The following is a 24,239-nucleotide window of genomic DNA, read 5'->3' as shown; positions in this document are numbered from 1 at the left end:
CCCCCATCTCCCCGTCTCTCCTTCTCCCAGCCCGTGGCAACCACTATATACCCAGTAACCCCCTTTCTGGGGATATAGTCAAAGGAAATAAAATCAGTATCTGAAAGAGAGATCTGAACTGTCATGTTCATTTTGGCATTTTTTACAATAGCCAAATAATGGAACAACCTAAGTGTCTGCCAATGGATAAATGAATAAAGAAACTGTGAGATACATACACACATACACACACACACACACACACACGTGTATGTATAACGTACATATACGACAGTATATTATTTAGCCCTAACAAAGAAGGAAATCCTGCCATTTTTGACCACATGGATGAACCTGGAGAACATGCTTGGTGAAATAAGCCAAGCACAGAAAGACAAATAGCACATGATCTCACTTATACCATGGCACTGTGTTCATGTCTCAGCCACATCTACCACACCCAACCACGCAAACACAGCTACTGTCTCAGTTCCTGCCCCTGACCGGGGTACAGGGTGGGTGCTCTGTGAACACGTGTTCTACTCATGGCCCAGCTTCCCCACCTTCAGCTATTTTAGGCTCTGACACTGGAAATGAAATTCTTATGAAGACTGGTCCAAGGCCGAGGTTGTGTGGAACTAGGGTGCCCTCTACTGTCTTCTACAACGATCACGACATTGCTTAATTTCATTCAATAAAGAGAAAATGCTAATGAAACAAATGGGAATTCAACGGATAGCCCATTATTTCTCAGCACAAATACAGAATTCTATAGTAAAACAAAAATCATTGAAATGGTAGTAAGCACTCTTCTAGCAATGTGAGTTTCTATAAGGTTCTGATGGGCCTTACGATTTCACTGTCCCCTCAGGGCAGTCCATCTAAAGTGAGGCTATGTTATGTTACATAAACACTAGGAGGAGAGAGAGTGGCATACCGTTTCATTACAGGGAAGAGAAAAGAATTTAAGCAACATGCTGAAATACAATGTTAAAGAATGACTCTAACTTAAGATGATTTTTATATATTCAATAATATGTGTTGTGTGGACATAAAGCTGATAGAAAGTGTACCAAAAAAAGTGGAAGCTTTAAACATAATCCATCAAAAGAACATATTTCCTTACAGCTGACATTTCTTTTATTATTAAGAATTAATGTCTATAACCCTCGCTAATACAAAAATCATCCCTTGTTTATATACATTTATTTTTGCAAACTCACACCGAATGACTTTGTGTGACAAGCTGTGAAGTTTTAAATTTACCAATTCTTCCAACTCTTTGATTTGCATTATGCTGTTTAATCCTGAGAGAAGAGCAGCTGTCGCTGGTATTAGGTGTTAGAATTCCAACACCTAATAGGTGAAAATTATATTAGGCTGATCATAAAACCATGTTGTTAACTTTTTAAAATTTAATGTCTCCCAAGGAATTTCACCCTAGTGGTACATCTTTTGAGAAATTAGAAAACGAAGAAATGCATACGTTCAGTGATCCATTTTAGAATTAGAAAATTCAAATTAGCATCTTATTTCATTCATATTTCCTGAAGAACCACTGGAAACAGTTATTTAATAGTGTGGCTAAATGTATATTCAGAGAAACACTTCCTGTATATTTGCACATTTATGTATATTTATGTCCTATTCCTGGAATAGATTTACAAGTTTTGTTTTTCAGAAAATTTCAGAATTTCTGGAATGTGCAGAAGTATTAACAGGTAACTTAGATTTGGAATACACTGTATTAGAGATAACTGGAAAAATGAGAGGCTTCCTACACTGGAAGGTCAAAGATCTTTCCCGGAGGGGAGTTAGGAATTTGCCTTTACTTACCATTATTCTGTTAAAAGAGATTATGAATAATGCAGTTTCACAAAAGGAATGGGACAATGGTGTAAGTAAACCTCCCCATCACGTTTTCAGTGGCTTTCCTTTGGGTCTTGAACGTTTTCCACTGGGTGTTATAGTCGAGAGTCCCCCACCTCCTGAGGAAGCAAGACCTCGCAACCCCGAGACGATGCGCTCTTACTTGTGTTGTTTGAAGGGGCCCTGCTGCCGCGCAGTTGTCATTAATGCCACCCTCACCTCCCAGGAACTGCACCACTAGGACGGACGACACACCGACGTAATGACCATAGTAAGACCCCATGTACATGGCTAATGAGGCAGTGACCCGACGTGGCTCGGAAGCCCTGCTGGGGAGATCCGGCCCCGTCACCCCAGACGCGCTCTCCGACCTGCAGCCCCCAGGGCTCCTGGCCCTTTCCCGTTGCCACTGCGGCTTGTTGTCAAGAAATGGAACTTCAGAAAACCCCCAGATATACACTGCGTTAGGTAAGGATTTCATTCTAATCGAGTCCAATGTGACCCTGGCTTTCCCTCCCGTAGTTATGCATTCCTGTCTATGAGTGAGATGAAAAGAATGTCCACAGGCCAGCTTCTTTCAGAAGCGCCTAAGAGATGCGCATGTAAGGGGTGCCATGGAGCACCCGGGAAGGACCCAGGCCTGGGCAGGGAGGCGTTGGGGCCGGCTCTAGGGAGCAAAGCTCTCGGAGTCCAGGCCTCTATCACCCGACTGCTGACACTGCCCTCCCATCCCTGCTCTACAAGCGGGCGGTGGTGACTACACGAGGCGCCGAAGATGCTGTTGAGGGCCCTGGAGAAACTTCAGCAGAACAGGGCCTCTCCCCTTGCAGGCCGAGCTGCGGGCCCTGCGCCCTCCCCCTCCGCCCAGCTCGGCCGAGGGCGCGTTTGCTGAGCGTCTGGCGGCCTCTACCGGAGCACCTCTGCAGAGGGCCGATCCTCCAGCCCAGAGACGACATGTGGCGCTCGGGCGAGGTGAGAGCGGGCGCGAGTGCGCCGGGGGCGCTGGGGGGCTCTGCGGCGGGCGGCGCGCGGCCCCGGGCGCGGCGCGGAGCGGAGCGGAGCTGCAGGGCGGCGGCGGGAGCGCGGGGCGCAAGAGCCGCTCCGCCGGGAGTGCCGGGGAAGTTCGCGCTGGCAGCATGGGGCGGTGACGCCGCACCGGCCTTCCGCGCCTGCCAGCCGGGCGAGAGCAGGCGGAGGAGAAGGAAGATGCATCCTCACCGACGGCTCGCCTCCCGGGGCCGGCGCGCAGGGTGAGCCCTGGGCGCGCCAGGCCGGGGCAGTGGGGTAAGAGGACGCGAGCGGGGAAGAGGACCGGCCGCCCCGGCTCGGTCCGCACCCCTCTCCTCGGGGCGCCTGAGCGGCAGGCTGCGTGGCCGGGGAGGAGAGGTGCAGAGCAGGCGGGGCGCGCAGCCAGGCCAGAGCGCAAACTTTACCCTGGCGACTGCGGGGCTGAAGCCGGGCGCGGGAGAGAGCGGGGTCCGGGCGGCTCATCCCTGCCGGACGGGGCACCAGGGCGCGGTGACCGGTTGGGGGTGGGGGACACCCGTTGCCACCATCACGGGAGCCGGAGGGGTGAGATCGCCCACCTGGAAAGCCAGCGTCAGCCCCGGGGCTCTGAGGCGCGCGGCGTCCCGGTGCTGCTCGCGGGGTGGACTCGGACCCCGCGGGGGTGTCGCGCGCGTGTCGCGCGGGCTGCTCGAGGCCAGGGGACTTGGAGCCGCCGCTGCACCGCGCGCTCCCAGCCCAGGAGGAAGGCGCTGCCTGGCGGAGCGCTTGTCTCGTACCCGGGGCAGGAGCAGGGGAGGTCTGCGAAAGCCGGGAGCGAGCCGGGGAGGGCCGGGGAGCTGGAGACCCTCGGCGTGCCGCTGCGGACCGCGCGGGCGGCGACCGCGGGTGCCAGAGCGACCCAGGCTGCGGCTCCGCAGTGCAGCCCCCGCGCCCACCTGCCCTGGCGCGCCGGCCCTGGTGAGCCTCTGTGGGGGTCCGGAGGGTCGTGGGAGCGCAGCCTCTCCTGGGGGTCCCTGGCTCGGGGCTGAGGGGCGGCGGGAGGCGCCGCCCGGGTTTCCCGCATGCAGCGCCGCGTGCTCGCCGCCTGGCTCTGGCCCGGGCCCCGCGACGAGCCCCAGGACGCGCCCAGGCGACCACCGCATGGCACCCTGCCCTTCTTGGCAGGAGTCGCAGAAGGCCTTCGCTTCCGAGGTGGAAGTACCTGTTGTGTCTCCCAATTCCGGAGTTTGCGGGGGATGGGGGTTGGGGGGGGGGCTTCTTGGGAAAATGCTTCTTTTCGAAGCATACTGTTCGGATGCCTGTGAGCACCTATTTGCGTTATGCGCATACTGAGAAATGCGTGTTTTCAGGAAGGTTAGTCGTTGAGCCCAGGGACAATGTCTGCCTGGATCTCAAATACATTAATTAGGGTCCAGCATTGAGCGGAGAGACTTCCACAGATGCAGTGCTTAAGTTATGTAGTCACGGGGACCGAATGCCGGGAAAGTAGCCACACTCTTTTATAGGCAGTTGTCACAGTATTGTGATCCTGCAGAAAACCTGTTTCTTAAATGTGCTTTTCCCCACTTCTTTCCACGTACTTTCTCAGTGCCTTGCAGAGAGAGGAGTAGCTTGCTGGCTTTGAACGCGTGGCGTGGCAGATATTTCAGAAAGGTAAAATTACTACACTTGTGGATTTGACGGATACAAAATACAGTCGCTCAGATAACTACAGCGTTTATTTTAATAATTGGACTAATGGTTTATTTGATAACATGCTAAAAAACAAAACAGAGTATTTGAGTGGAAAACAACGAATTAGGATGATTCTGCACCCTGAGTAGAAGTAAAAATAGCCTTTATGCTCCAACTTACTGCCCAGTGAGGGTGGTGGAAAATACCTGGTGTGCAGCTGTCCTGGGGAAGGACAGCGGGCTCCTTTCTTTGCAAATTGTTGTGATAGCAGTGTGATTTGATTCCAGGAACTGTGACACAACAGCATTGATGTTCACGTGCTTCCCCGCTTTGTGTGCTTTTCAGCTTCAAGAACAAGCTGGAGAAGGGAAGAGTTATTCCTCCATATTCACCTGCTTCAACTACTATTCTTATTGGGAATGGACAATGGAATGTTCTCTGGTTTTATCATGATCAAAAACCTCCTTCTCTTTTGTATTTCCATGAACTTATCCAGTCACTTTGGGTAAGTTACCATCTGTGCTTTTATTTTATGATGTTAGGGACACTGGTGCCTTTCAGACATGTTATGGGAGCAGCACATCCATTGAGCAAGTCCTCGCCTGCCACCATTGCAGTCCCAAGCCCTTCACTTGTTGTAAATAAATGGAGTCATTGCCCTGACCCACGCTTTCTTCCTGAGCAAGGCTGCTCCTCACGTGGGGTCTCTGAAGTGAGTCAGAGAAAAAAAGGCAGATTATGTTTTCAGAAATGGAAGCTGAAGATGATATCCGAGTCAGCTGTGATTCTTCCTACTCAGGTTAAAACAAGATTCAGGAGTTCACATGCATGAAGGACAGTCACTGCTTGTTAGACAAGGCAGTGCCAACATTTCAGTTGCCCTCCACGGTTCCATTATGCAATCAAAGTTGCCTTGAAAGCCAGGCCCATGCTACTTGGCATTGAAAAGGACTCACAATGGTCCTGGCCTGAGCCAAGGCCCTAGAACTGTGACCATCTGAATGCAGGTGCAGACACCATAAACCACAGGTGCCTGAAGATCTGAAAGACACCCCTGAGGTTCTGGCACTATCATTTCCAGTAACCCCTCTTTCATTTTAGCCTTTAGTATCCGCATACCAACTCTAACCTTTTTTTTCATGAAACTAGTGATAACCGACATCGTGGATGAATGTTCTTATGAGGCTGCTGTTCCTGTTCTGACCCGTGCCCTAGAATTGTTCTGGTTAATCAAAAGGATTGTAACTTGAAGTTGATGGCATATAATTAAGAAATTAAATGTCAGGACAAAAGTTGCCAAGCGTTAGTGCTGCAAAAATGGGGTCCAGAGGTTTCACAGCCTATCTGCATTTATGTAAATAATCACAGGATGGGGAATACCCAGTGGCTTGGCAACAGCCTGTAGACAGCCTTCCCATCTGGGGGGAAAGAGGACATCCCCAGGGCCACGATGTTTTCTGTCTGTCCTCTGTACATTTTCTGCTCTTCTGACTCTTCTGTGCAGAGAAAGGGGTGGGTGTGGGGGCCTTGCTCAGGTGCAGTGGCTGGTAGAAGACAGCATTGGGACTGTAGTCCACATCCACCCGGGTGCAAGCCTGAGCCATCAGCTGAGACTTTGTCCAGCAGAGCTGAGCTAAGGAAGATGCCTGTCCCTCACCAACAGAAGCCAGGCAGTGTGTGCACTCTAACCACACTGACGGGAACAGGTGTGTGGCATGTCTCAGCCCTTTGAGCCATTCTAAGTATTCCCTTGGGAAAGAGCATTGGCCGTGGCTCTTGCCTTGCTTATCTTGAGTGGATGCCTCCCTTCCCATGCCTTCAGATTTTTTTTTATCTATTAAATGAATGTTTTCCTTTACAAGTTCTCTGCAGCTGCCAAAGCCTGTAAACTAGCATGTTCACAATGTTCTTCTGAATGAAATGTCTGTACATAAGTGAAATCACACAGAATATTCAAATTTGTCATCTAATGCATTAGGTAGTTGGTTTGTTTGATATACCACATATATTTGGTAGCATTTTGGTGGCGAAGAATATATCAGGATTGGAAACTTATATTTTCTTTAAAATATCTTGGCTAGGCCAGGCGCGATGGCTCATGCTTGTAATCCCAGCACTTTGGGAGGCCAAGCGGGGAGCGGATCGCCTGAGGTCAGGAGTTCGAGATCAGCCTGGCTGACATGGTGAAACCCCATCTCTATTAAAAATACAAAGATTAGCCAGGCATGGTGGCACATGCCTGTAATCCCAGCCACTTGGGAGGCTGAGGCAGGAGAATCGCTTGAACCTGGGAGGTGGAGGTTGCTGTGAGCTGAGATCATGCCACTGCACTCCAGCCTGGGCGACAGAGCAAGACTTTGTCTCAAAAACAAAACAAAACAAACAAACAAACAAAATCTTAGCCAAATGTATTATGAATTTGCATTGAATAAGAATGAAATGGTTTCACTCCCTGGTAGATGCAGGTCTGAAATAGGAAGTAATGTGTGTAAGGAGTTTAGCCCCAAGAAGCAAGTATGCTTTCTTATTTAGTCTTATTTAGTTGCTGAGGTCATCTTCAAAATAGAGGGGTATCTTAGTCTCTGAAAGCTAACACTGAGTAAGTGGTAGAATACCCCTCAAACTTTCCAGAAAATTAACTGTTGGAGCAGTTTTTAATCTTTTAGGTATATGGCCAGTAGTCCATCATAAAACAGCACCGACTAATTGCAGCAAATATGTGCGATACAGAAATCGATAATGAAAGGAATCTCTTTAATTCCGCCACCCAGAGACAACCATGCTTCCCATTTGGTGCACTGACTTCCCCTTGCTTCTGTGCATGTTTTTTATACAGTTGGGATCAGGCTGTGCAGTTTGGTACTGTGCTTTTTTCCTACCCAATACGTTATCACAAATTCTTTAAAATGTATTATTTTAAATGGCTGCATATTTGACAGGGCAAGAGCGCCTTGTGTTAGCTTCTTCCCTAATTGGGGATGTTTACGTTGTGAATGATTTTGCTGTTATAAATTTTCCTGTAGTGAACGTATTTGGCTTACAAGTTTTCTTAGGTATTTGAGATTATTTATATTAGAAGATATTTTTGTAAGAGGAATTTTACATCAGGTTCTTTGAGCACTTTTCACTCTTGACCCTGCGCGCCCAATTGCTTTTGAAGAAGTGGGGTTTCTAGCAAAGCGGGAAGCCAGGTTCACATATTCTGGCCAGCAGGGCATGTTTTTCAACAGCCACAAAAGACATCATAAAATACATCAAGCCCCTATTTATTTCCCTTCCTATAGGAGACTCCTCTCACTTGTATATTATCTAAATGGACTTAAGAATAATTGTGTCAAATCCCGATTGAAATTTCCTAATATTTAGTTAACTTTAAATCTTGAAAAAATAGCTACCACAACGTGGAGCACCTGTCTTTATGTTTCGTGTTTTGGTTTTGGATGAATCCTAGGAGCCACTGTATGCGCTGAGCACCGTTAGCCCATCTTCTAGCTGGGAAGGAGGGAGGATGAATGCGTAACCTCAGAAGTCAGGAGTCCTTACTCGGAGCTTCCTGTGTGACTCCACCCCCTGTCACTTCTTGGGCTCCCTGACTTGAATGCACACAGTTTGCAGGGTAGCCCTGGATCAAACCAGTCTAGACAAGAGGGAACATAATTCTGAAAGGTAGTACCTGCTTCAGAGTGGAGAGAGTTTTCAGTACTTGAGGATTGGCGGGAAAAAAGAGTCTGGGTCAGCTCAGTTTATTTTCCCTCCAAAGAAAGAGTTTATGTGATTGGGTTCAAAAGAAAGGGGAAAGGAGAAGCATCAAAGGGTTTAATTGGAACCTGATTCTAGGACAAGAGAAGTGCTGACTCCTGAGAGGCCAGAGAACTGGCAGAGGGTGAGGAGGACTACAGAGAATCAGGCAGGGAAGAAGAAGGAAAAAGAAAAAGAGCAGGGCTATGTGCGTGGACCAAGTCGAGATGCAGTGTTTGTGAAACGTGTGTGGCACTGGCAGTTGGAAAAGTTATAGATGTGATAAGTGCAATGTACTTGGTGATTATATAGGATAACTGATGTGAAATTGCTTTGAAAATACACGAGTGTTCTCCTTCTCTTGGTCATATTCTAAATTTGATTGGAGTCACCAGCAGCTCATTTGCAATAGTCTTCCTAATTCTTCTGTTAGTTTTAAGTTATGGAACAGAGACCGAGTCAAGTATACAATACAATAAGGCCCTTTTTGGACACTCAGCCCCGTGCTAAGGTACGTTTGATGACCTGGGATTATTTGAAGTACTATATTTATTGTAGTAAGACCAGTAAGCAAAAGTACAGAGTATAGAAAAACCAGTACAGAAACAATATTGGCACCAATATAATGTCAAAATACATAATATTAGATTTAAACTGGAATTAATTTATCATCATTAAGAAAATCATACTTTATCAGACCTGATAGACCAGTGACAATTGTGAGATGAAATTGAGGATTATCAGCTTAATAATAAGGTAAAGGCTGAGTCCATTGATTTTATTGTCTTAAATATATTTTGGAGGTTTACTGATTGATAAAAAGATCTGTTGAACAATTTTAATATGTGGGAGCTGCAACTCAAATAGACTTTGGAAAACAAGATTTTATAAGCAGCAATTAAAAGTATGTTATTGGAGAAGTGGCTTTTGAACATGAACAGATAGAGTCTTCTTTATCTGTCTACACAAGTGTGCCAGTGTGGACGTTTGTTTTTGTGAAGAGAACCATTCCATACGCTCACTCAAGGACACTTCCCTTCTTTTAAGTAGAGCAGAAAGTACATTCTCTGAATCACGCAGGTACTCATGATATCTTTTTAAATGGAAAGTTCTCCCTTGTGAATCCCCAGATGAAAAATTCTTCCTGCACCATAGCTGCGGGTTCATGAGGCCCGGGACAGTTATGATAACAATTCTGAAAGCACTCAGAAAGCCCACTGAAGCAGGGAGCGGGAACACAAGTGGTGGCACACCTAAAGCCTTCAGCGACCCTGGGAGAGCCAAAAGGCAGTTCTTGCACGTGGCAAAAAATGTAGGTGGTTAAAAGAGGACTATAGGGGAATGTCCAACATGTTTTTAAAGGTACCCAAAGTAAATAATTCCCAGTTATCTGCTTTATAAAGGAAACTTTCAGCGTGTTCAGCAGGCACTGAGCAGGCAGGAGAGTCGGCCAGCGCAGCTCTCCGCCAAGACTGTCTGGCAGTCAGCTCGGGAGTGAGTCACCGACTCCCTTCAAGGGGAGAAGGAGCATGTGGGCTTTCGGGTTTTTACAAAGGTTCAAATTGCATAAGATGCTCATTTTAATTAATGAGAAATTTCAGAGGAAAGTACTAGAAGCAAAAATAAAAAGAAATCTCATCAGAGAAGTCTGCTGGTACTTCAGCATGTATATGAGTGTATCATATACGCTCATTTATCGGCATGTATATGAGTGTATCCCCTTAATATTCACAATGCATTTTTTTTTTAAATGCACTGTTTAATTTACACAAAATTCTTGATTTGCAGGTGAAAAGAGCTCAGGTGTTAGAGCTTAGAGAAGTGTGTCCAAGTTTTACCATCTAAAAGTGATAAAAGCAAGGGATCCCTGAGAATGCAGGCTGGGCTAGCGCACTCCACTGCAGGGCCTGCTCCAGAATGTCCTAATTTTTATTATGGTGCCCTGAAAAGGGAAGGAATCGGGGGAGGACTATATATGGGAAACCAAAGAATATCCTAATCTAGAACTCACATGTTACCACTATGAAAACATTGTCTACTGCAGCCCAAATAAACTCCAACACGGAATATAGATTGTGAACTGGAATACTGTGGAGAAAGATCATTTGCTAGTGAGAGTAAGACCTGCAGTGAAACAGGCTTCAGCAGTTCATTGAAAACTCTATTTTATTTGTATTTATTTAACAACTTATTTTAAAATAAAAAAAGTCAACCTAAAAGTGAATGAAGCACAGAACCAGTTAATTTTTAGTTTTAACAAGAACAATTGGGCCATCACTGTACTGTCAGTTCGGTTCCTGTTTCAGGACCGCTGGTGAATATTTAGGATGGCATTAAGTGTCATTTTGACAGAGGGCAGTGTAGCTGCCCGGCTTCGATCTCTGTCCACATGCTCTCTGTGTGACGTCAGAAGAGTTACTTCACCTGCCTGCAACTCAGTTTCTAATCTCAATGTGGGATTAATCATGGGTCCAGGATCACAAGGCTGGTGTGAAGGATCAATTGCCAACCTATGCCAAATGCTTAAGCAAGCCAAGGTCTGTGTCAGGGGAGGGTATGCTAAGTGCACCAAGCCATTCTGGGTTCTGTGTCCAGGAGACTCCTGGGGTTTACTGGACCCAGAGTGTGAGATGGTGCCTGGCCTCAGCCTGAGCACAGCAAGGTCATTGCCTTGCCCACATCTGCAATGTCTCCCTCGCAGGGGCATCCTGGGGGACATTGCCCTGCAGCTACACCAATGTGGACCATGCTCTCACCATGCACCAGGCACTGTTCCAGGTACTGAGATGCACAGAGCAGAGCAGGGGCAGAGTGGGGCTTGCCTCCCAGGAGGGTACACTCTGGTGTGCATGGAGTAAGTGTTAGTAGGTTATGATGATTGCTATGAAGAGTAATTCAGAGTAAGAGACAGTGCGTGTGCTGGAAAGAGATGCTTGAGCAGAGATCTGAGGGAGGTGAGGATGTGAGCAAAGCTGTTGGCAGAGAAACCTGAACTGGCAGGAGGAATGGCGGGTGAATCCCAGGCTGTGTGGCAGGTGCATGCTTGACGTGTTAGGAACAGCGGAGGGGCAGGCGTGAGGAAGTGGGAGACGGGGAGGGAGCGTCGTCAGGGAGGAAGGGCTGGGGTTGGGATCACATTCCAAAAGTGCTATAGGCCATGCAGGGGAGTATCAGGAAGGACAGTTGACTTTTATCTGGAAGGGCAGAGAGGGCCACTGAGTGGTTTTGAGTAGGTTTGAAACATGATCCAATTTAGATGTGATAATGATGTGACTTAAACGTTGAAGCTCACTCTGGGTGCAGAGTGAAAGATTAGAATGGAATCTGGAGTGAGGTGAGAGGGGGTTAACCCGAGACGCAGTGGGGACAGTGAAGAGGTGATTGCAGTGGCCCAGGGGAGTGGCTGTTTTGGCCAGCAGCATTAGTTGATAGGTTATTGTGGGCATGAAGGAAAGAGAGAAGTCGGGGATGACCCCTAGGTATTTTGCTAGAGAACCCAACAGGTTCACCTGCCTATGATCGAGCTGGAGAGGGCAGTAGGGAAGAGGTTTGGGTACAGAAGGTCACAGGTGCAGTGGTGGTGTGGGAAGCCCCTGGAGACACCACTAGGTCTCCCAGTGAATGTAGAGGTCTGGAGGACAGAGAGGGATTGGGCTGGAGGTGTGGACCTGAGGTGTTTCCATACTTTGGGAGGCATTTAAGCCACTGGTTTGGATGAGACAGTCAGAGGTTAAGTGCACACAAAAAGGAAAGGGTGTCTGGATCGTGCCCTGGGGCATGCTTGTGTTCTGAGGTCAGGAAGGTAAGAGAGGCAGCAAGACTGAGGGGAAGAGGCAAGTAAAGGGAAAGACAGACAGAGCCGTGCCCTGAGACCAAGTGGAAAGGGTTGTAGGAATGTTGCCCACAGGTCAACTAAGCTGAGGACCAAGACTTGATCTTCAGATTTGGCCATGTGGAGTTCATTACTGGCCTCCAGAAGAGAAGCTTCCTTGGGATGCAGGTAGTGAAGGCCTGGCAGAGTGGTTACAAGAGAAGGGAGGGGAGGCAGCGGGGGTTGCTCATATGGACAAATCTCCCAGTGAGTTTTCATGGAAGACGGGCAAAGAATGGAGCAGTGACTGGAAGGGAATATGGGGTGAATGAAAGGCTCTTTTAAAGAGCAGTGGTATTAGAGCAGATGTGCTTGCTGATGGGCATGGCAAGAGAATGGGGAGAATGTGTGTAAGGACTGGGATGGAACATCACTGTGTCATCACCTATGCAGGACCCCCAGTGTGGCTGGGAGGAGGAACAGGGCTGAGTCTAGGAAGGAGGGCAGGGTGGGAGAGGTGGCTCTGGCCTGTGGGGCCATAGGGCTTGGGTTTTACCTTGTGGGCAGCAGGATTCTGAGTTGGGCAGCAGTGCCAAGGGCAAGAATGGAGAACCTCCATGAAGATTGAGGAATACACTTCAGTAGGATTTCAGGAGCTGCAGGGAGAACTCGGGGATTTTAGGATTTGGCAGGAATATCGGAGAGTTCTAGCATGATGTTCCATGGCACAGACTCAGAGCCTCATAAAACAATGTGGTGCCTGTCCATGTTTTCCACCTTAAGAGGGGAAAGCTGTTATTTGGAACCCTAGGATTGACCCTCACTGTCCAGCCAGTGTCCATCTTGGTTTTGTTTTTCTGTTACATTGTTGTTGTTTTTCTAATATGGTGCTTAAGTGATGGGTAATGGGCATTTGAGGAAAACATCACACAATGGTGCCATTTAGAGGTACTCATTTAATGACCTGAAAGTAACAGACAAATAAACAGAAGAGACATTTTTCAGAAGTCATTAAATACTGGGGAAGAACAAAATTTAAGAAGACAGATAAGCTGCAGCTTAAAACAAGCGCAGTTCAACGTCCAAAGTAATTTCCAGTCAAAATCCGTCTGCAGTTGCCATTATCGAACTCACTGTATGTAAGTCAGAAGTGGTCATCCATATAAGGAAGATTACATCACAAAGAAGCACGTCACACACTGCCTTCACTAGCACCCGTGGTGGAATGACAATACCGAAAAGATTTTTTCTTCTCCAGAAATGACGCCACAACTTGTACTCTTTCAAGTACCAAATAAGGAAAATGTTGGAACTGAGAATATGGCATAAGTGGGACATGTTTTGTAGAGAATATGCATTCAATATAAGGAAATAATTCCTATTTTAAGAGAACCTAGTGAATTAACCCAGACTAAAATTGAAGGGTAAGTCACCAAATTTTCAAGTATTTCTGTTATGTCTAAGACTGTTGTTAGTAACAGGGATATAATCTCAGCTCACAAAAATTCACTTCCCCAAAGAATGGAGCCTTTATTTGTCCTTGAAGCACTCGTGGACTCCAGTCGACCTCAGGATGAGCAGAGCTCCTGGGCTGTACTCAGTGCAGTTGAGAAAAGCAGAAGTGGAGTGTCGGCGAGTGCAGGCTGCCTGCTGACCCTGAATGGAGTGAGCACTTTATGGGCTGAGGACATCTTGGTTTCCACCTGTAGGACTCATCCGTCACACGCTGCACATTAGTGCTCACCAAAGGCATAGCCCTGGATTTCTGTGTTATTTTGTTTTTCAAGTGCTTTCAATGAGCCAAAATGGAACAAAGCAAGCTGAAGTTCCTCCCTAGCTTAGCAGCAGTTCTTAAAGATCATACAGCTTGATAGAGGCGCTAGCCAGTTCCCCAGGCATGTGTGAAGGTCTCCTGTATGAAGGCACTTACACACCAGGGGCTGAGAAAACCCAGCATTTGCCTTCTATGATACAGCACGAGCCTTTCTCTCCATGGCTGTGAAAGCGGTGTATTTCATAACCACGCACTGCAGATGAAGCATTTTTGAGGATGGCCTATGGACAGAGGAGGGCCTCCAGTTCATGAAAAAACAAAACAAACAAACAAAAAAAAACCCTCTGCTCCTACCCCGATAGGCATCATCAGAGCTTTTTAAGAATCTGTTTCTTCCCTCCTAGAGGCTATCTTCAGTTAATACAGCAAGGACAACACTGCAAATCCCCAGCCATGGCCCCATCATACAAAGAAAGGTCTACAGATAAATGCAAAAGGCAGTTATGGCAGGAAAGGGCAGACACTGAAATTCCTCCAAGAAAAGTGTAATTATGTGCAAATGTGTGTAGATATACTGAAACTAATGAAAATAATTTTGATCAAGAAGTAGAATCCGAGCTTTGAAATTCTTAAGCATAGCATTCTATTCCGTCACTGTGGGAAATGATTAGGGTATTTGTGAGTGGGATTCAGAGCCCAGTGGGATGGTGTTTCCCTAAAACTGGCAGAGCAGGTGTGTCTTTATCTCCGCTTCTGGAGAGAGCCACGGAAAACAACGCTCACAGAGACATCACTGTGGCTGCACAGCCTCCAAATGGTCAATCATGAAGTCAAGCCCTTGTCTCTGGACAGCCAGGGCTGTTACCATCTAACACAATTTAGGAACATTTTCACAACAGAGAATGGAGTAGCTTAGAAAACTTTACTTTCACCATTAAGATCTGCTTTTTCTACTAGTACCTCAATTGGTAAGATAAAGAGACAGCAAAGACCTTCCAAAAATTGAGCACCTGGACGTGGTCTAAAATTGAGTTGCAAACTCGGTGACAATTATGAAGTCCATGAGAAGTGCATCATGAAGCCAGATCTGGTTTGACCAATAGTTACACAACTGGGCAGGTACAAAATATAACCTTCTTTTTTCCCCCTGCAAAACCCTGAATAAGAAGGCTGTTCACTGGGAGGAGCTGTGCTAGGCTTAGTGCTATGTCTTTCCGAAGTGTGCAACTACCATGGATGTTGGAGAAAGGGGAATTTAATGTTTTTAAATATGAAATCACAGAGTTAAAAAAGTATACATCTGTGGGCTCCATACTAACAGGAGTGAATTTTAGCTTGTTAGAGCTTCAAGTATATGCATTTTTATGGTGATGTGAAACTTAGATCAAAAGAGCATTATTCCTTTATTCTTTATTCTCTCATTCTATTCAAAAGGGAATAGCTTTAGGGCCAGCAAAGAATTGATCTGTTAGATGCAATCAATAAAAATGACTGACTTTTAAGAACAGGGTGGAGCAGGCCTGCATCGATTCTGAGCTCAGCATCTCTCCATGGCTGGTGGCTCTCAGCTCTGATTTCAGCCTTTTCATGGGAGAGAAAGCACTTTAAGCACAGCTAGGGCCCCACAGCTGGGCACTTCAGGGAAGTACCAGGAATCACATGTTCTTCTCCCAAGTGCCCAGGGCACTCGCTTCTTGGGAACCACAGCTGGCTTTCAGTTTGGTAAGTCCCCTTGAAGCCAAATTTGCAGTCAAGTGCTCAGTAATTCAAAACCAGTTGCTATTTGCACATCTGAAAGCAGCTGTAGAACCCTGAGGTGGGATCCATGCTCTTCAGCTGTGGGGCTGTCTTCTGGGCTTGTGGTCTCTCTGTCCCCCCAGATACCATCCTCAGTTTGTCTAGATCTGCTAGGGCAGTTTCTAGTTTTGTTCTGCTCATATTACATAAGCTTTTGGAATCTGGATAACTTGATTGAACAAACAAAAAATGTTCTTGTGTCTTCCCTGAGGGTCAGCCCACTTTTCTTGAGGGCTTATTGTGTGACGCTGGGTCCCACAGAATGTGTTGTGAGCTAGCACACTGAAGGGGCAGGACCCCAGAGATGACACAGACTCCATCATGTCTGTCACTCACTCTCCAATCCTGGCATATTATTCACAGCACAAATGCTCCCAGACCAACTAAGGATGCAGTGAGGTTTGGGAACAACCACCTCGGAAAGTTTCTCAGCGTCCCCTCCATGCCCCAGCGCACAGTGCAGGTGACTCTAGCAATACGAGAACGCGGTTTTTGTGTGTTTAAACCAAACTTCTGAAATCCCCTGTGAGTGGATTAGGCTCTGCCAGTCCATGCGCAATGGCTAATTGGTTGTTAAAAATGGCTAAAATATTGACATAAACCAATTCCTTAGAATCACAGAATGATAGACTTTGAGCCTCAGGTTAGGTGGTTGGATAACTAGCCCCAAGCAAAGTATCCTTGGATGTTGGAGAACTGAGGTGTATCGAGGCCAAACAATCCCCTAGGCAGTATGGGAGCTGTGTTCTCAGATCCTCGTCTCAGGAGACAAGCCTCCACGTGACTCTCTGGTTTCTGTATCTTGAGAAGAATTTGTAAGAAATAATACGTTTTAACGCTTCCTCTTGTTTCTCTTTTTAAAAGCTTTTCACAGATGCCAACCAGTTCAGTGAAAGATGAGACCAATGACAACATCACGATATTTACCAGGATCTTGGATGGGCTCTTGGATGGCTACGACAACAGACTTCGGCCCGGGCTGGGAGGTGAGTGTGCTCTCCTCAGCTGAGCCCAGCAAGGATCCAGGAAGGGCTTAAGTCTCGTCTCAAGCTTGTGTTTGCGCTGATTCAAACAATTCCTAAAAGAGCTTCCCTGCCAGGATTTTGGTATGATGGCTGTTCCACTCTTGACAAGAATCATGCACCCTTTGTTATTTTCTAGACGCAAGATCCTTTGTTATTTCTAGGCAGAAGAAGCTGGGGGAAGTGGTCTTCCCAAACATCTTTGCAAAATCCCCTCTTCCCAGATAGTCTTAATGTCTAGTCTGGTTAACTTAAGGAGGAACCAGCTTTTAGGCGTTACTAAAGCTGAGATTACCCTATGTTAAGAAATAATATAAAATCAACCTCATAGTCATGTATCTATGCGAGTCCTTTTCAGAAATCCCCTGTGGAATGCAGTCATCCTTTATATCTTTATGGGTTATGCATTTAGTGCTTCACTATGGCTATAGTCCTAGTATTTACTTTGACTTTATGGAATTCAATAAAAATGAACTGATGTAGATTGTTCTTGTAGGGCGCACCTGGCACAGCTTCATTGTTGTGCTGAGAATTGTGTGCAGTTTCCAGGCATGTGCAATCCCCTTGGCTCTACAGTTTAGATGTGGAGTCTGAACTTGTTGGGTTAGGTGAGGTAGACACTTTCCAGTGAATACATTCTTGGAGGAAAAAATTTAGTTGTCTAGTGTTTGCATTTTTTTTTTTTTTATTTGAGATGGAGTTTCGCTCCTGTTGCCCAGGCAGGAGTGCAATGGCATGATCTCGGCTCACTGCAACCTCTGCCTCCCAGGTTTAAGTGATTCTCCTGCCTCAGCCTCCGGAGTAGCTGGAATTACAGGTGCACACCACCACGCCCAGCTAATTTTTGTGTTTTTAGTAGAGATGGGGTTTCACCATGTTGGCCAGGCTGGTCTTAAACTCCAGACCGCAGGCGATCCACCCACCTCGGCCTCCCAAAGTGCTGGGATTACAGGTGTGAGCCACAGTGCCCCGCCTAGTATTTGCATTTTTAACAGGGAGATCCACTTAAAGCATGAGTTGCCACTCTCTGCCTTTTGGGCACAGGCTCCTTGACAGTCTCTTACTCTGCCCTCTGAATTATGTTCCTAGGCCTGTGTGCCCAGCAGTCCAGTCCCTTGACCACACTCAGAAGGGTCAGAGCATCTAGAGGAGCCCTAAGCTGCTGTCAGTGCTTGTGGTATTCTCTCATCCTCTCTGCCTTCCAGTCCTACAGAGTAGGAGGATACCATGGAAAGCCTCCCGGGCCACCCTGCTGGGGCTGGCATCTCAGTGAGGAGACAGGCACACTGCATCATACAACACACAGCATCACACAGACACCTGCCCACGCACAGATGCACGCCATGCAGACAGACGATCATCGCACCGCTAGCTGCTGGAGAGGCAGGCCCACAGTGCGGCTGGAAGTTACCCGGTGTGGGCTGCGGTGCACTTTGAATTGCTTCCTACTCATGACCACGGGGACTTATAGGGCTGTGGTAGTGCCCAGGGAAGTACACAGGTTTTCCCCCAAATATTATTAGCCACTTTTATCACTTTACCTATTTCCAATAATTTTGTTTGAAATCACAGTCTCCCATGATAGGGCTTTCTATAATAACAATTCGAAATGCTACATAAGGAGAAGTGGGTCTTCCTTCCTGTCTCAGGGCGCACTGGGCACATTCTCAACATCCTTTCCTAGAGACCACCCAGGACCTTCTGCTTTGATTGGAAAGTCAGCTCCCCTCATCCTGAATTGTCTGATGCTTTTTAAAGCCCCTCTCTATGGCGACGGCATGGCCCTGAGCTGCCAGGCTGGCATCATTGCTCCAGGTTTACAGAGGAGGAAATGGAAGCTCAGGTGTTTGCAAAACCCCAAGGCCCCACGGCGAGGCCTCAGCCCAGGTCTTTCCAGGACTGCTCCCCAGGGAGCAGAAGGAGGAGGAGAGCCAAGCTGTGTTCTGTATGATGGGAATTTCATTTCATGGTATAGCGGGGAGCAGCTCGATTTCATCTGGTAATTGTCAAGTCCTCCAAATTTACCAAACGCACTGCAAAAGCCCCCAGTTGCATAGGGTGACCCTGGTTACTGGACTGAGAGCACGAGGGTGTGCCAGACGCGCAGGGTGGGTCGGTGCAGCCCAGGGACCTGTGTCTGTGTTTCAGAGCGCATCACTCAGGTGAGGACCGACATCTACGTCACCAGCTTCGGCCCGGTGTCCGACACGGAAATGGTAGGTCCCGGGGCATGGCTGGGCAGACAATTCTTACTCCGCGCCGCAGGCCCCCGCCCAGGCCCCGTGCCCTCTGACTGCCTCGTGCCTTCCTTTCCACCAGGAGTACACCATAGACGTGTTTTTCCGACAAAGCTGGAAAGATGAAAGGCTTCGGTTTAAGGGGCCCATGCAGCGCCTCCCTCTCAACAACCTCCTTGCCAGCAAGATCTGGACCCCAGACACGTTCTTCCACAACGGGAAGAAGTCCATCGCGCACAACATGACCACGCCCAACAAGCTGCTGCGGCTGGAGGACGACGGCACCCTGCTCTACACCATGCGGTGAGCGCCGGGCGGGGGCGGGCGGGGCCGGGGGACGGTGCGGGGCAGGCGCGGCTGCCCATCCTGCCGCAAGAGCCGCGCCGCGGAGCTGTTCTGACCATAGGTCTGAGACTGCGGCGCGTGTGTGCTGGGGGTTCCCCGTTGCCATCTGCCCACACCAGCGCTCTTGGACGTTCTTTCCCAGGGCTGCCATAGGTCCGTGGCCGTTTGTCATTTGGACTCGTTTATTCGGTTCAAGCTCAAGAGCATCTTTGGAACCATGGCCCATATAATGTCGGATAGGGAAAAATTATTATATTAAACTTAAACATCTAAGGAGGACCGGGCATGGTGGCTCATGCCTGTACACCTGTAATCCCAACACTCTGGGAGGCTGAGGTGGGAGGATTGCTTGAGGCCAGAAGTTCGAGATTAGCCTGGGCAACATAGCGAGACCTTGTTTCTACCAAAAACAAAAAAAAAAAAAGAAATTCACCCAGGCGAGGAGGCATGCACCTGTGGTCCTAACTACTTGGGAGGCTGAGGTGGTAGGATCCCTTGAGACCAAGAGTTTGAGGTTGCACTAAGCCATGATTGTACCACTGCGCTCCAGCCTGGGTGACAGAGTGAGATTCTGTCTCGAAAAAAGAAAAAAAAAAAGAAGGGAATTTTTTATTTTCTTTTGTTGCAATTGTGTAGCCTTTGGAAGTTTTAAAAGCCTATTTCTCACATGCTTGGATAACATTCCAATATTGAGGTTAAGTTTTAGTATTTATAATTTAAATGAACTGTTAGTCATTTTTAAAATTTTGAATTATTCATTGCCTTGGATAAATCAACAAATTGGTCAATGAGAAAGGCTCCTTTAGAGTTTTTCAAAGTTTCCAAAGTGGGTCTATGGAAGTAGGCTTCAGAAAATATTTTTTAAATTGAAAAAAACAGCATTAAAGTCAAGTTAAAAAAAAGGAAGCACATTCCTTTTGCGTAGGTACTGGAATTTCGCTATCTTGCTACAATTTTTCACAGTAAACTTTATGTTTAAAAAGAGTAATCATAGTGGAAGCTAATATTGATGCTCTCATCTTAGGAGGATCTGTGTTTCCTAGCATATGTTCTGGTGAATACTGTAACACACTGTATCCTGTTGATTAAAGGGGGAAAAAAAATCAAGCTTTCAAAGAACTAAATTTTGTTCAGAGGTCTTACAAGGGGCTGCAGACTGAGGCCTGTAGCCTGGGAGCCGCCCTTTGGAGGGGATTTACCAACGGCGCGGCACAGTGTTTCATCCCGCTGCTGTGCACTCGTGCTGGATAATCAGCCTATGCAACATCTCATCGCAGCTTGGGTGCAAGAGCACATTTGGTTATGGTTTGCGGAGGCATAATCACTAACCCCCTCAGTCCCTACCTTCTGTGTAGGAAAAGGCAAGGACTGGTGCTCATATCTTGTAAAGAATGTAGTGACTCAGGGCCGGGCGCGGTGGCTCACGCCTGTAATCCCAGCACTTTGGGAGGCCGAGGCGGGAGGATCACGAGGTCAGGAGATCGAGACCATCCTGGTTAACATGGTGAAACCCCGTCTCTACTAAAAAAAATACAAAAAATTAGCCGGGCATGGTGGCAGATGCCTGCAGTCCCAGCTACTTGGGAGGCTGAGGCAGGAGAATGGCGTGAACCTGGGAGGCGGAGCTTGCAGTGAGCCCAGATCGCACCACTGCACTCCAGCCTGGGCAACAGAGCGAGACTCCGTTTCAAAAAAAAAAAAAAAGAATGTGGTGACTCAGGCAAGAGATGTGGGGGGCGTGAGCTCTATCCTGTTTGAGCTTCAAAGCATCTTTCTGGAGACACAATCAGGGGCATTATGAAATGATGCTGGCAGGTGGAAATGAGCAAAGGTGGCTTCTCTCACATTTGTTACCTTGTCTCACAGTTCTAAATCTATTTGACAGCAGGACTGTCCTGGTAACAGCCCAATAAGGAGCTGTGATGAGTGAGCCTAGAGCACACAACTTGGCATTTTGTCTTTCCTCGCATTGATCTTGAACGTGTTTGCCCATAGATGGAGATGTGAGTTTTGAGCATCAGTGTCCTTGGACATTACCTTGTTGATTTAGAGAGGTTGTTGAAAACCTGAGAAATATTTCAAGGGTTGAGAATAAGTCCTTAGCCATCAGTCCATGGAAAAAGGAAGGGTTTGGAGAGAAGCGAGTGCAGTCTCAACCCTGTGTGTAGACAGCAGGTCTGGAGACAGAGGCCGAGGTGTTGGAGGATGTCTAGGGGTTCACGTAGGGCTGGGAGGAATGCTGGATGTGGTTACTGTGGGGATGCCTGTGTTCTGCTCATGGAATGAGAATATACTCCTGGTCCTCGTCGGACTAGTGTTCTTGATTCTCATCCTAATTAAATCTAATCTTAATTTAATCTTTGGGTCCAAAGCCTGAAAAGTGTATCACGTATATGCAGTTTGCCATTGTTGTTGTTGTTGTTGTTGTTTTTGAGACGGAGTCTCACTCTGTCACCCAGGCTGGAGTACAATAGCACGATCTCGGTTCACTGCAACCTCCGCCTCCTGGGTTCGAGCGATTCTCTTGCCTCAGCCTCCCAAGTAGCTAGGATTACAGGCGTGTGCCACCACACCCAGCTGATTTTTGTATTTTTAGTAGGGAGGGGGTTTCACTACATTGGCCAGGCTGGTATTGAAGTCCTGACCTTAGGTGATCCACTGGCCTCGGCCTCCCAAAGTGCTGGGATTACAGATGTGAGCCACCGTGCCCAGCCAAGGTGAGCAGTTTTAATTCTAGAAGACAATGGGACACACTCTATTCTCTGAAGCATTGTTGTCTGAATGGGATGGAGAGTTAGTGTCATTCCTTACAAGGGGAAGAGGCAGGAATGGGGCCGCCTACTGAGTCTGTATAGCAGGCAACTTCACAGACACAGCGTCCTTCAGCCCTCAGACAGCCCTGCCAACCAGGTGACACTGTGACCATAATGGACAGAGAGAGTAAGGCTTAGGGGTGTTTGGTAACCAGCCCAGGATCACACAGCTAGTGAGGAGGTCACAGGAATTTGAGCTCAGTTCTGAGCAATGTTCTTGTTTAATCCACCACATTTGAAAATTCGAGGGACACAGCATCATTAGATTGAGAGTGGCTTTTTGGGAGTGTCATGCCCAGAAGGGAGCCAAGGAGAGGTGAGAACCAGAGCGACTTGCCAGTGGTAATTAGTGGCTGTTTGTGCGGAGGAAGAGTCTGCTAATGAGCTGCAAGGTTGATAATGAGTTTTCTTTTTCAGTCATATACAACATTTGGAAAGTGGAAATAGTTCCACTTCCAAGTGTTATGAATTTTAATGTGATAGAGCTATAGCTAGAATGCTACGGCAGTTTTACCTATTGATTTAGCAAAGCTGGTGAAATGGCTATGCAAACTACTGGTGAAATAGGAATCACTAAAGCACGAATCACCCTGTGGTTGAGCACTTCAGTGCCAGGGTCCTTCTGGTTGGGAAGACGCCACACTGTCAAGTCATGGAAAGCCAATGGTATACTTTGATCCAGTCATTCCCACACAGTATCCATCTCAAGGAAATAATTAGGACTATGGAATAAGCTTTATGCACAAAGGTGTCTATTATATTACTTATGATACCAAACATTGGAAGAAATATTAAAATTTGGTAAATTTTTCAAATGAAAAGGTATCTTTAATTTTTTTTCAGATGTTGGACCTAAGTAAAAAGACAAAATATGAAAGTGTAGAACAAACTAGGTTTCCATGATGCCTTTTATTTATTTATTTATTTTTGAGACAGAGTTTTGCTCTGTCATCCAGGCTGGAGGGCAGTGGCGTGATCTCGGCTCATTGCAACCTCTGCCTCCCGGATTCAAGTGATTCTCCTGCCTCAGCCTCCCAAGTAGCTGGGATTACAGGTGCTTGCCACCATGCCCAGCTAATTTTTGTGTTTTTAAAGTAGAGACGGGGTTTCACCATATTGGCCAGGCTGATCTTGAACTCCTAACCTCAGCCTCGGCCTCCACCCACCTCGACCTCCCAAAGTGCTGGGATTACAGGTGTGAGCCACTGCACCCAGCCCCCATGATGCCCTTTTAACCTGAGACAAACATCTAGAAATGTTTGCAGGAGTTCACTTACCATTTTCTTAAAAGTGACTCCATATAGGTTATTGTACTTAAATATATATATTTTTAAATTCCCTTTTATTTTTAGTCGACCCATAATAATTGCACATCTAGATGAAATACAGACTGATACGTGTATTCAGTGTATAATGATCAAATCAGGGTGGTCAGCATATCCGTCACCTCAAACATGTACCATTTCTTTGTGTTGTAAACATTCAAAACCCTCTCTTCTACCTTTTTGAAAATACACAATAAATTACAGTTAACTGTATTGAATAAGATTTTTTAATGGGAAATCCCTGCCATGTTTCCAAATTCCTTTAAATTAGTATTCAGAGTTACACACAATTGAGTGAGCTGGAATTCTTTACATAAGATATTCAGAAAAAGCTGAGGGAATGTATGCTGTTTGCTCCCCCAAATGTCTGGCAGTGAGCCCGAGGCATTTTTCTGGAACTTATCCATGATGTTGGCTCTGAAGAACTTCCTACCATGAGTGGGTCATGCATTCACTGAATTTTACAAGTGAAATTCAGTAGCTTCTCAGAATCAGCCCAAAGAGAGCAGCAAACATCTCCTGTTGCGTCCTCAAGATGCTGCCTATAAAGTACTGAACAATTTCTTTGAGGACCATTTTTCAGCAAATGGAGTGAGCCAGTTTACAGAACCATGCCCAGAATTAGGCTTCCAGCATTAGGCAGGGCAGTCAGGTCACTCCAAGGAAGCTCAGAGCAGTTCCTCCCCGCCACGCCTTCCTTTGCAGGGCTGGAGAGGTTAGGGGAGCTGAACCCAGGGACTGGCCCGAGGTCATCTAGGGTCCAGATGGATGACCGTCCCTTAATTGTTTTCTCGGGTGAGGGGAGATAGAGCCTTTGGTTGTCATTACATAGCAGCAGGTCCATAGT

General features: G+C 47.0%; 1 protein-coding gene across 5 annotated transcripts in view; it reads left to right on the top strand.

The window, feature by feature from the left end:
• Positions 1-2,426: 2,426 nt before the first annotated feature.
• Positions 2,427-24,239, top strand: part of GABRA5 (gamma-aminobutyric acid type A receptor subunit alpha5) — an 82,974-nt gene continuing 61,161 nt past the window's right edge. The window contains exons 1-6 of one of the 5 annotated variants that reach the window (XM_003828059.5): positions 2,427-3,098; positions 4,445-4,509; positions 4,876-5,035; positions 16,515-16,636; positions 18,821-18,888; positions 18,992-19,212. In XM_003828059.5, the coding sequence (XP_003828107.3) occupies positions 4,950-5,035; positions 16,515-16,636; positions 18,821-18,888; positions 18,992-19,212 (497 nt within the window). In that variant the 5' untranslated portion in view covers positions 2,427-3,098; positions 4,445-4,509; positions 4,876-4,949. Of the gene's footprint in view, positions 3,133-3,670; positions 3,814-4,444; positions 4,510-4,875; positions 5,036-16,514; positions 16,637-18,820; positions 18,889-18,991; positions 19,213-24,239 lie in introns of those variants that run through there. The other 4 variants (XM_003828058.5, XM_008953382.5, XM_008953383.5 and 1 more) reach the window with 4 other exon arrangements.

Source organism: Pan paniscus, chromosome 16, assembly GCF_029289425.2.
Source record: "Pan paniscus chromosome 16, NHGRI_mPanPan1-v2.0_pri, whole genome shotgun sequence".
In the NCBI taxonomy this organism is placed as follows: Eukaryota; Metazoa; Chordata; class Mammalia; order Primates; family Hominidae; genus Pan; species Pan paniscus.
Note: the sequence above shows the minus strand (reverse complement) of the source record. Positions and strands in the feature narration are given on the sequence as shown.